The sequence below is a fragment of the Semicossyphus pulcher genome, unplaced genomic scaffold (genome assembly GCF_022749685.1).
Source record: "Semicossyphus pulcher isolate SPU_LCO1_2020_fin unplaced genomic scaffold, fSemPul1.0.p SCAF_25, whole genome shotgun sequence".
Classification (NCBI taxonomy): Eukaryota; Metazoa; Chordata; class Actinopteri; order Labriformes; family Labridae; genus Semicossyphus; species Semicossyphus pulcher.
Window position 1 is genome coordinate 7,554,548 of NW_027211699.1, and position 13,355 is coordinate 7,567,902.

The 13,355-nt window shown below is 42.7% G+C and overlaps 1 protein-coding gene across 1 annotated transcript in view; it reads left to right on the forward strand.

Moving 5' to 3' along the window:
• LOC138604076 (myosin-10-like) overlaps positions 1-13,355 on the forward strand; it is a 65,609-nt gene that overhangs the window by 23,481 nt on the left and 28,773 nt on the right. Inside the window, exon 4 of the mRNA XM_069675912.1 lies at positions 11,054-11,081. Within this exon, the coding sequence (XP_069532013.1) occupies positions 11,054-11,081 (28 nt within the window). The remainder of the gene's footprint in view (positions 1-11,053; positions 11,082-13,355) is intronic.

Sequence of the window (13,355 nt, forward strand, 5' to 3'; positions counted from 1 at the left end):
GACAACCTTTCACACCCACACCTATGGGCTATTTAGAGTCACCAATTAACTTTACAAGCATGTCTCTGACTGTGGGAGGAAGCTGGAGACCCCGGAGGGAACCCTCGCATGCACGGGGAGAACATGCAAACTCCGCACAGAAGGGCCAACCTTGCCCAAACTGGGGTTTGAACCACTGACCCTCGAGCTGTGAGGCAACAGCGCTAACCATTAATTAATTTAATTCACTTTATGTAAAAGGGACCACGTACAGTTTAAAACATAAATGTCACCATTTGATGCACCGTACCAGATTATAGCTTTAAGCTAATTCTGTAGTCCCTTTGACAGGTCAACACAGAACAAAAAACAGGGCAATAACAGAGTAAAGCATACGACAAAGTTACACAAGAAAGAACACACCGAAAAGAAAGAACACACCAGTGAGCACAGTGGGGCTGCCAGCAGCTCCAAAACAACACGACACATAAACACAAAGACGCCCTCGTGCCCTCGTTTCCCACAATAGAGAATCAGGTGTCGGGTCTGTTTTCCACTTCTGATAACCTCTGTGTCTATTCAGACTATAACTCATCAAATTTACTAAACTAACGTTAGCTAGACTGTCGCTATCGGCCTCTGATTCAGCCTAAAATGCAGTATGGGGTATTGGCAGGTGTGCCAGTCATTGCACAATAAGCCCCCAGAATGTAGCTGGTTTCAGGTGAGTTATTGTGTGACAAGACCAAAAAACAACAGTGTGGAGCAAAGAGTGCAGAGTCATTAAAAGCTGAAAAAAAATGTCAACAGTCATATACTTATGTTTTTAATCAGACTAGTATCAGAGGGTATCAGGAAGGAAAAATGGTATCGTAACATCTCTGACTTAAAATGTATCGGCAAATACACAAGTCCATTCACCAATCCAATACCATATTTATTAGCTGTCTCAAAAATCATCAGGTTTCGGTAAATTATCAAAGTGACGATCACAAACAACAACAGTGCAATGTTAAGTGACACTATGATGTTAGTGAAAGCTCGAAATAAGTGTTTTTCCACCAATATTATGTGTGTTTTTAATCGCATTAGTATCGGAGGGGTAGCCGGTATCGGCTGATACTCAAGTCCAGGTAGAAATCAGTGTTGTTAATTTTATTACACTTTTTCCCATACCAATACCAGGATCGGTACCGGCCTCTTGTGCTGCCTAAAATTAAGAATCAGGTATCAGCCAATATAACCAATTAGCCTCAGAAAGTCTACTGGTTTCAGGTAAATTATCATGTGACGATAACGAACAACAAGACTGGGGTGCTAGCAAAGAGTGTAAAGTTAGTCAAAGCTAACAGTTTTTTTCCACCAATATTATGTGTATTTTTTTAATCGTTCTGGTATCAGGCGGTACTCTGTGTTGGCTAATACTCGAGTGTTAGTATCGGACTCGGTAAAGAAAGTAATGTATGCTGTTTTCTAGACACTGAAGGAAGATGCCATCACTACTGACAAATGTTTAAAATAATTCGTGATCTTTCAAGTTTGTAAATTGGTCACCTAAAGCTCCAGAGTTCTGTAAATGTTTAAATAAAATGTAACCTTATCTCCTTCAGGGTACGTCAAACTTCCCTCTCCTTCGCTTTATCCGACACAGTAGAAGCAGTGAAGTGACTCCTCTTATTACTTAACCACTGCTGGAGGATTTATAGCCTCTAAGTCTGTTTATCTTATCAGAGCCGCTGTTGGAGCATGCAGCGTATTATTCTCCTTCCTCGACTTAACTGGGTTCAATTTGCTTCTTATGAGCATGGTCTGCATGCTTCAGAGTGACAGTGAAACTCTGCAGGTACCAGAACACTTCCCAGATCACCCTGAGTGTTTGCTACTTCCACTGTCTGGGAATGTGAATGAGCTCTCTCTCTCACACACACACACTTAAAGCCTTGTTTCTCTTGTTTTAAGTAGCTCCTTCCTCTGCACAAGGTCTTTATGAGTGAGCAGGCCGCCATTCTTATATATTAGCTTTGCACAGAAGCTAATTTTGCACACAAAAACGCCTTATAGGAAGGCTTAGTCCAGGTCAATGCCTTTATCTGTAAATTAAACTTAACAAGCATTCACATCCTTGGCTTAAGTAAATGCATGAGCTACCTCGTCTCAATCTTTACACTCATACATCACCATATTCTGCCGTGACTATAAAGCTGTGCTTGTAACTGTGGGCAAACCTCATGAGAGCAGCTCACTGGCTCACTCAGGATTTCTTTCGCGTTTGAAGTAGTTACTTTAACGCTATAAATTTCACTGTGCGCGGCTGCATTTTACGACTTTCTTTCATGAACTGAATTGTGAGAGTTTGAGCTGCAGTGTGGAAAAAGTGTGTTGCATCCAGCCGCAAAGACCCCAAAAGGTTGTTAATCATGTTTTCAAGCCAACTTCCACTTTCATACATCATTTCACGCTTTTAGAGCTGCATGTTCCCAATCAGGAAGTTGGTGTCGACTTTTCCGTTTAGTCTCCTTATCTTGCAAATGTAACCAAAAGTATGAGATTAAATGTGTGAACGTAATCATGGAGGGTTCGAAGGTTTACATCAATTAGGAGTGCAATTTGAGGGTTAGACTTGAGGCATCATTCTGGAGACATTTTGCTGAAGGCCAATATATGGACGTTATTATGATTAGTGTTTTTTGTGTGCACTTAGGTTTTGGTTTCAGCAGTTTATATGGAGTTTTTTGGTGGTCGTGGTTAAGTGTCCTCAAATCTGTTTAGCTTAGAGGCTAAATGAGCCTAAGTTTTGTCATTTACAGTCAGACTGCGGCGCATTAAAACCAGGGAATAAACTTGTTCTACGCTTGACGTTTGGCGAATTCAAGCAAAACCGATTCACCATATTCACATGGCGGCCATTTTTCTCATTTTCCTGTTATAAAAAATGTTGTTTTGATCTCACGTGTTCCTGGTTGGAGGTCGTATAAGTGTCATTTAACTGTTCCCTGATTTATCAGCAACTGAAAACCCAAAGTAAAGTGAAAATCCATCAAGACATCGCGCCATATTTCAAGTTAAAACAACATATTTGATGACTACAGGGTGCTTACAGCTAAATCAAAACAGCTAACGTTAGCGTCTTGTTTTAACTCTTAGGCTAACAATTTACTCTTTTCCTAAACTATCATGTAATAGTTCGGTAAGACAACAGAAAATCTCGATTGACTATTGGCCATATTTCAAGTTGAAACAAAATATTGGATTACTCATTAGCTACAGTCAACAGCTAACGTTAGCATTCATCTAACTCCTGTCTTATACCTTAAGATAACAATTTACTATCTTCCTGAACTATCATGTAATAATATTAAACAGTTAGACAACAGATAGTGAAAATCTGGAGGGACAATGGGACAATGGAATGACTCGTTAGCTACAGTCAACAGGTAGCTAATGTTAGCATTTAGTCCCTTGTGATATGAGCGTTTGGTAGGAGCTAATTAGCTCATATTATTGCTTGTTAGCGTCCAACTATATAATAGGAAAGGCATAAATTCCTAGCTTATGTAATTTTCGGGCAGAAATGAACTCCCTAGCTAACGTTATGTTAGCTAAGAAATGGTTGAATGCTAACATTAGCTATTGGTAGCTAATGTGGTATAAATATGCCATTTCAACTTGTAATATGGACGGATTTTTGTCTTTTATTGTCTTTTCAGCTGCAGATTAAATTGGAAGTGGCAAAATGTTAATTATTTTTCAGATTACTTATTTCTATATGATTTGAACCTTAAACACAGCAGTATAACCTTATAATAGCATTTTAGCTTCCTGTCAACAAAGGAAGATGGCTGCCGTGTTGACCCACAGCTTCAATGTTAATTCGTAATGTTTTTGCATACCAAGGTATTTACACGTCTACCCTTCTAGAAGCATGTATCAATGTCCTGATCTCTTGGCTTCTTGCTAATCGAAATCACTATATTCGCCAAGGACTCCATAATAGCAATAATAGATTACATGTATGGGAATCAGAGCAGGACAATAAACAGATTTACAGAGAGGAGGGGGCTGCTGAGGTGAAATAAGGTCAATAAGAGGGAGTTATGATAATGATTGGGGCTTTGGTGGAGACGGAGGGAGAGGGGGAACGCTCAGGAATGTGAGGAATGAGGGTTTGTTTAATCCTCCAGGGGGATAAATTAGTAGCAGCAAAGGGAACCCTGCTGTGTAAGACGGACTCTGCCCCTGACATGGGAGTGTAAAGTGAGACTAGTGCCTGACAGTATCATCTTTTTACACCCGTGAGACGAGCGTGTGCAGAGTATATTGGATTTATAAGTGAAACCACCTCTGAAATAAGTGTCGCTATAGACCTGGAAATGGATGTTGCATCAGTTGGATGTAAAATTTCACATTTCGCATTTCACTGAGGCATTTCACCCCTCAGTGAACTGTGTTAGCCGCCTTCTCCCGTGCAGTCACTTGCATTTTCTTTGTCTCCAAACATTCACTGACCTGTAATCTTGATGAATGAATGGGCCAACTTATGTTCGCCTGACACGAACATTAACTATATGATTAGCTGTGAGTTGTTGCGGTGGAAATAGCTCAAAGTTCTGATGATGTGATGAAATTAAAAACATCTGTTGGAGTGGAAAAATACTCTTCAGTGGTCGCAGTAATCTGGCGTTGCTGGATTCATGACGGGAAAGAGGGGAAATGAGAGCGACAGAGAGAAAGGGGAAACACAAAGCGGGTGAAGATTTACTGAGGCACTAATGAGCCTCCGCTCACTTTGATTGGTGCAACCTCTGCCCTGCCAGCATGGCACCCTGGGTAAATGTGACCTGGCAGTTAGTTGCTGTGGTGATTGTAGGAAGCAGCAGCTGCCAAGAGGAGCAGATGGATGCACGCACCCACCCACTCACAGCACAGGTCGGGTTAGAATATTAGGTTTTACTCATCCCTTTCAAAAGTTTGCACCACATCACGGCCATATTGAGTTTCTTTGGAAACATAAGTTTAAAGGGCAGGTATAATACTAATTTCAAGCTTCATAATTAGCATAATTCACAATTTAAAAAAATCTCTCACTGGTGCTCCGTGCAGGCCCTCATACAGCCTCTGACTGGAACGACTCAGTCAGCTGTCCCTTTAAGAAACCTCACCCTACAAGCCCTTTCTTTTGATTGGCCAGTTCTCCAAAGCCTGCTGAGGCGGCACCATAGAAGTATCCTGGATCATAAGTACATGTCGGGCGTTTTTGACAAAACAAACAAAAATCGATTCACAATTCAGCGAGTTGTCAATATTTTAATTGTGGAAAGACCTCCTGCCGTCATAGACTTTCATAAATTCGGAGGCAGCGCTACCCCTCTCCAATATGGCCACCGTGTCGACATGCGGCATCTTCATATCTATATTTATGGGCAGCGTGTAGAAAAAACTGTGTGAAACCTGGCGTTCACAGCAGCCTGCAGACTGCTAAAATGCTGTTAGTGGACACAGGCCCCAAGAGTGTCAAAGAGGAACTGATTCTGGATTCTTTTTCAAACGATACCAAACTACAAAAGTATGGAACTAGCAAAGAATATTACATTATTTAGAGGTAGGAAAAATATCTTACACTACAACACCAACGTGTGCAGTATATGGAATCAGTTTTGAGGGGTGTGCGCATACAGGGTTGGTCGTACAGGCTTTCCCCTGTTAAATAATAATGTATATTTTTGTCACACAGGAAACATACTTCACTTTGGTTGTAGCAAGTGACGTCAGCATCTACTGTATTTTTTACTGACCTTATGGAAGAATAGAGGTTACGGTTTGTAATAATTTTAAGGGACCCAAAAGCAGAAACAAGCAGGCAAAACAGAGTTCAAGGTGGTTTATTGCTGAGCAGAGGACGGACAAAGGGCTGACCGGCTGGCAGGCTGAGGCCGAGTGGAGGAGACTGAACGCAGGAAGATCTCTGGCACTGGTGTAGCTCTGGAGGCAGACTAAGAATCGTTTGGAGTGGGAATGTTTGTAGGTGGAGCACAGACACGAGGGGCAGACATGTTGATGTCACTTGAAAAGACAATAGGAATACAATCAAAAAAAGAATACAGCCGACTGTAGCTACCACTAGACGGAATAATCTGGCGATGAGTAAAGGTGAAGCCGGGGTTCATGTACTGAGGCAGATGAGGAGATAAGTTGCAGGTATGTGATACAGCCAGGTGTCTTATTGTGAAGCCACGCCCTCCAGAGTCACACACACACACACAAAGACAGACAGGGGGGAGGAGACACAAGGGAAACGGGGACACACAGAGAAAACAGTAGTATCACAGACAGAGCTGTGACAACAAAGTCAGTAAAGGTGAAAGCAGATTAAAGGGATGATTGTCTGTCAGAGGGAGAGCTGGGGGGTTTAAATGTGATGATAGACGTCCACAGAGGAGCAGAAGGTCAAATAAAAAGTAGCTGGGTGAATAGATGTCAGGTGAGCAGAGAATGAAGCTAGTGTCTTTGTGTGGCTCTGTGTGTGTGTTTCTTTGGGTCATCTTATCTCACTCACTGTCAGATCTTTACAACATGTGGAAGGCTGCTTTTCTACTGTGACACATTTTCTGCTTGCTTTCTGTGCACCAGAGGGCAAACCTATCAGTCGCATGGTGTTTATAAAGGCCCCTAAAAAACACTTGAGGTAACTGTACAGGAATTTTGGCAGACTGCGGTTTTAAAAAATAATTACAAACTCGACTTGTTCCCGTCGGTTGCAGATTGCAGCGCGGCGCTAATTTCAGAAGCATGAGGTCACGCATGCAGTCTGGTTCTGTCTTTAATCATGTGAAGCTGAGCTGATGTTGCTCTGAGGCTGTTCGGTGACTGTTTCTTATGTGCATGATGGGTCACGCAGTTTTGCGAGCCTCAGGAGGTGCAAGAATCAACATCAGGGGCATCTGATAAGCTTCAGGTTCGTGTTAATTAAACAGAGAGGAAGAGCAATCAGACTCTGATCTGTGTTTCAAACACGGCCTCAGCATCAGGGGAGATAAGTCAAAGTGAGCAGCTCATTCATCATTCTCCCTGTTACAGGAGAGAACATTAGTATTATTTGTGCATTTTGGCTCATATTGGTTTTTTCAGCTTGTCTGCATTATGTTTGCATCCATCCTTATGTGATGAGAACAGCAGATGTTCACTGGAGAGGAAAACAGCATCCAGATTCACACACGCACACGGCATTCAATTCAATCAATCAAATCAAAACAGCGCCAAATCACAACTAAAGTTACCTCAGGACACTTTACATAAAGAGCAGGCTTTAACCGCACTTTTTGTTATATTATTTACAAAGACCCAACATTAATACATCACTGAGCAACACTTGGGAACTGTGGCAAGAAAAAACTCATTGGTGACCAGAGACCTGCAACTGGATGGGTTGAGAAAGTGGGATAGAGCGAGAGACAGAGGAGAGAGACAAACAGAGGAGCCGTTTAAAGCCCTGTTACACAGGAACTTTCCCCAGGAACGAGGAACCCTTTGAGGATCTCTGTGCATTTCGATAGCAGGAACCAGGGTCTAAATTTAGTTCCAGGGTACTTTCCAAAGGTCCAGGAACTTTCAGGGCGGGGCCTGCAGTGCTGATTGTTTCTGATTGGTCGAGGACTCGCTGCGTTTTATTTCACCTGTCATGTTTAAAAGACTGCAGCTGCACGCTCACTGTTATCATCGGGCCTCGAGATTGTTTATCGCCGTGCTTTGAGACGGAGTCAGAGAAGAAAGCCTACGACAGACGGACCGACGACGAGGTGCAGGCACCTTACCGCCTCCTACTGGACTGGTGGTGGAGTGCAGCTACTTTTATTGCTTCTCCATACGTCATTGGCCTGATTCGCATAATCTTCCCGGGACTTTAGGCCGCTGTGGAGAAGCAATGGGCCAAAGGAACCATTTAGAAGCTCCTGGAATTAAAGTTCCTGGTACTTTTGGTCGAAAAGCACCTATAGTGTGAGATATCCTTGTCAGACAGGGGGAAGGGGGTCTCATGAGGTGTAAGATATGATGTAAAGATGATGCTGCGTTCAGCCCTCACAGCCAGAAGCTCCCGAATCTCTTCATCTTGCCAGTTTTGTAAACGATCCTTCTTCCTCAACCTCGGATGTTTTTAGACATCCTGTTATGCGTCGCTCTTCTGGTCCAATGATATAAATGTTCCTGGTCTATTACCTGCTGCATTCACACATCGGCTCACCCTGACTTCTTGCAGACATTTAACTCAGAGGCTGGCAGGAAAAAGTCGGGGTGAAAACTTTGTCCCTTTGCGTTCACACTTTCAGCCCACCCGGACAATGTTGGAAGTTTTCAGGAGTGCAGTGCATGTGTGAAAGGGGCTTAAGATGTGACACCTACAGCTTAACTCACTGTTCACGTGAAGTTCACACTCTAGACTCTACAAGAGCAAAGGTCATTACTTTGGGGGAAGTTAACACCTTAAAGACCACCTGACCCACATCAACAAGGTGTGAGTTAGTGGGTCATAGGAGGCAAATTAGTCCCTCTGTGGAGAAGCCAAAAGCTTCTAAGCTCACCTCTTTGTCTCTTTGGTAGACTGGCTATCAGAGAGAGCACTATTATTACTCATTAGAGGGTTCTAGGTAATTATGGTCATGCTAAAGTGGCTTTATTCAAGCTGGGGGAAAACACGGGAGAGTCTTTGAGAATAAAACAGAAACATTCTTCAGTAGTAACCTTCAGGAAAGTCCCAGACACAGTGTTACACAGGCTCTCAGCTTGTAGCTGGTCGAGATGTGAGTGCACACATGGTGGCCCCATTCCTCTCACTTTTTATTGAGTGCAGGAATGTGGAGGTGTTCCCAAATTTGTCTTTGTCAGGAAATGAAAAATCTCCCCGCTTCCTGCCACAAGAATGTCAGAAACAACTGAGGGGGATAGTAGAGAGATACATTAAGAGACTGGTGCAGGAAGTATTACTTTAAATCATTATTAAACCTGTGACATGATGAAAAATGTCCCCAATAAAGTCGTACGAAGGCCTCACTGACAACAGGTTGTGTTGTAGAGATGATTTCCACTCCTCCTCCCTGCTGCTCGTCTCAGATATTTTAGCTTCTGACCTGTGGCTGAAGCATGCGAGGAGGTCATTTCAGCTGTGTCGGCTCTGCACTGAACAGCTCAGTGATGTCAGCTTTATTTCAACACGCTGAACACAAGCAAACAGTTCTTTGATTTGAAGTCATGGCTGATTCATGATGTTAAAGTTATTATGTATATTATAATATACGAGTTTGTAATTGTAGCTGCGGTTTAGAAGATGCTTTTAGAAAGTTCATATGTATTTGACATTTTAGAGTTTGTGTTTTGTTTTTGTCTCATGGGCTCCATTATGCTTGATGACCTTGGGTTAAGTAGGCCTAAGTTACTACAACCAGGCCTGTAATGTTGTGGATGCTTGTGCAGTTTTCAGTCGGTTCTTGTATAGCTTAACTAACTCAACCAAGAAGTTTATTTTGCAGGTACCGGTACCTAAAGTAGTGGATCAATGATTTTCATCTTGGGGATATTATCCGTCACTATGAGTACCAAGATGATAAAGGTTCTGTCTAACTCACCACCTCTCCTCTTAAATCTTGTAAACACCAAACGAAGTCTGAAACTGCTGAGATCCTCATTCCCTGAAACCTCTGACTGATTCTCATCTTTATTCTTGTACTTTGTATTTCAGTGACCCCCTCCTTCCTTTTTTCTTACTCCATTTTTAACTTTCGCTTATATTTCAAGTTCAAGATCATTATTTGTGTCATGCCTACAGATGGCCAGTAAAATGACTGTACTGCATGGCCCTGCAGTAAAAACACATAAATATAGTAAGAATATAAAAAATTAAAAATGTCACAGATGCAATGTGTTGTATGTGTGTGTGCGTTTGTGTGCATCATGTATCCTAAGAATATTTACGTCATGTGTGCTGCCTCTGTTTGTGGTTAAAGCGTGCGCACCGTGTACGGAGGCACAGCCCTCCATGCAGCGGGTTCAACTCACACTCGACACTCGACACTCGACCCTCTGCTGCAGGTCACCTCGCTCTCTCTTCCCTTATTTCCAAATCTGTCCACTGTCCTATCCAAAAAAGGCAAAGGCCACTTAAAAAAAAAATAAAGTTACGTGATGTTCGGTATGTTAGCTAGTTAGCCAGCTAGCTACCTGTTGCAAGGCGACAGGAGCGGCGTTTGGTTAGGGCTAAGGGCGTCACTCAGGGAACCAATCCACGTCCTTCGAAGGAGGCCGACCCTGACAGCTATTGGGAACTTGAAGGACGGTGTTGATGAAGTGGGATCCACATGTTTAGTGACATGCTCTGATTGTGACGGCATTCTGTTAGCTGACTGACGGGTCGGCTCCCTCTGGATTCTGGAGTCTTTGTAGTTCACAGCAGGACCTTCAGAGTTGAGAGGTCACACACGTCAGTGAACGTAGCTACTCCTGTCATCTGGACCTGGGTCTGAATCCCTGTGTGATGGAAGGTGTTGCAGCTTCAGTTACGAGTCTGAGCGTCACTTTATTGCCTTCACACAGCGCTGGGTTTGCAGGGGAGTCTGGACGGAGGAGGCTGTGAAATGTACGCTTGACTTTGGTACTTTTAAATCCCATTTGAAAACCAATTATCGAACGGCTTTCTTGTAATTTTTCACATTTTCTCCATGATGTTTTGTTTATTTGAAATTGCTCCTCTGTTATTCTGTATGTGTTCCTGTTTTATTCCTGCATTGTTGTGTTTCTTATTGTTGTGTTTTATGTTTTATGAAGCACTCTGTAGACCTGGTTAAGTGCTGTACACATAAACTCCATTAGTATTATTATATAGTCTTACCCAGCGTACTGTAGCTCCTGTGTTAGCATGTTAAAGCTGTGCCGTACCAACAAAAGGAACTAGATTAAAGTTGCCTTTTAAAGTTTTATAGTCGAGCAGCTCGACCACACAAGGTCGTCTTTGTAATTATTGTAGCTGTAAAGAAACCCGGAGAGAGGATGGAAACATGCTGACTGTGTTCTTTCTGTTTTGTCTCAACAGATCGAGAGGACCAATCCATCCTTTGCACGTAAGTACTGCAACTCTATTTATCCTGCAGCTCTCCTCTCATGAGGTCGTTCATCTGCTCGTTTGCTTGACGGTGTGGAAAATGAAACTGTCTAAAGATGAAGATTACGGAGCTGCACCTTAATGGGGTTATCTTTTATAAAGGCAGCGCTCACTTGTTGTCCTTGAAAGTTACTGCATGTACCTCACAGTGAGGAAGAGGAAACATCGTATTTAACATATGATGACAGCACGTAACTCCCAGAATTACCTGCCTTCTCATCTCCCTCCCATGTTCCTCTCACCCTGACTCAGCTGGCCGGCTCCCATCATCCCGCCGTGTTGTATTTAAAGAGCCGGTTCAAATAGCTCTCTGCGGATGCTGGTTTGTGCAGCGGCTCGAGCCATTACCGAGGAAGTTATGAGTGCGGTTTGTTGCCCTGTCTTTATCCTCTATGGCACAGAGTAATTAAGTGGCACACTCTGTCAGTACGCACTGCCAATGAACACACAAGAGCTGCTTAATCTGGCCTACATTCAAGCACACCCCCTGCTGGTGACAAAGGGGACTCTTTAGCATCGTCACCTCAGTGTTACATAAGTAAGGTGGTCGTTGGAAGTGTTTAACAGTATTTATTGGAGCACTTTACATGTGATTAGAGGCCATCAACACATGAACAACAGCTGTGGTCGTGCTGCTTAAGTATTGAGTGGGCTTAGGGTAGCGTGGATCATTAATGTTTGATATTAAGGGCAGTTAAATGTGTGAGAGGCATCAGTTAATTCAACACATAGCTGTCTTCGTCGCAAGGACACGGGTCAGAGTTTCACAGGTGCAAACATCCTCATCATGTTTGTCTTATGGATCTGAACCTTGCTTGGAAAGTGGCGTACGTCTCTTAAAGGACCTGTTTTGTGCATATACATCGGTTATAAATGAGACCCCTAGGCTTTCGGTATTCAGTACTATTGTTTGATTAACATACGTTATGCTTAAGGTCGCTGGTTTAGCTCAATTGGTAGAGCAGGTGCTCCACGTACAGAGGCTACTGTCCTCAACGCAGTCGGAGTCACAGTGATCATTTGGTGCATGTCATCCCCCACTCTCTACTCAACACACTTCCTGTCTCTCTTCAGCTGTCCTATCAATAAAAGCCAAAGCCAAAACGATAATCTTTAACATACTGTAGGCCCCACTGCAAGGGCGTAGAATTGGGTAGAGACTTGTCCCGACAAATATCCAGAAATGACTGAATTGTCTGCACCAATAATTTTGTCCAACTTGCACTTGTTGCACTTACAACCAGCAGAGGATTCGTTTCTATGAGCCAGCCGTCACTCTGTCTGTCACTGTGACTACAGTTCAGACACTTCACTAAACTGAAAACTTATAAATAATAATTAATATCACTACCTTAATGTCTTTGGTTACAGCGTGACAGAAAGAGAGGTCAGAGTTCATATACTTAAGTAATTTCTTCTTTTCAGTCTCAAGCAGTGATGAACAATAATCACCTGATAGTATTTATCTACTTGTTTGAATTCATCACTGAAGGTTTGAATGAATGAATCCTTCATGAGGCAGGGAGAGTGCAGTTGTCGTCCACACCAATGTTACGATGAAATCTTCGCCCTCGCCTCACTGTGAAAGAGACGGGGATCATTTTGTTATCGGCAACATCAGGCCCGACGTTACTGCAGATTTCTTAACCCTATAAGACAAAATAAAGAGCTACATTTACTGTATTATTATTGATCATTAAAATTAATAATTGTGCACAAACAACTTTAACACAATTACAACTCTTATATTATGGCATGGTGGTTTTGTCGTGTTATAATTATCAGTGCTACTCCATCCTTTGTCCTTGTCGGCATTGCAAGCGTGAAATAACTAGCTCACACTTTAGCATGCAGGCGGGCTAGCTCCCTGCTTCCTCCTTTGAGCAAGATGGCCTCCTGGGCGCTATTGATCCATGACTGGTATGTGCATGTAGATATAAACGAATCGATTGGTGTGGAATCGAACTCATTGTAACTATTTCCAATTTAAATTAGAGAAATGCTTCTCACGTCTATTTCAACGGACAGGTGCACGGAGAGGAAACAAATGCTGTTGACTGTCTAACTTGCAAAAAATACATTTACTGGCTTGCTCCGTCTTCATCAGGCAAATTGATGAATGTTGCACTGAAACATTGCAAGCCAATAAATGTATTTTTTTTGCAAGTTAGACAGTGTGCGGGAGTTTACTTACACTTTAGAGTTAGACTTGAGTTAGTCTTAGATCAGAGCA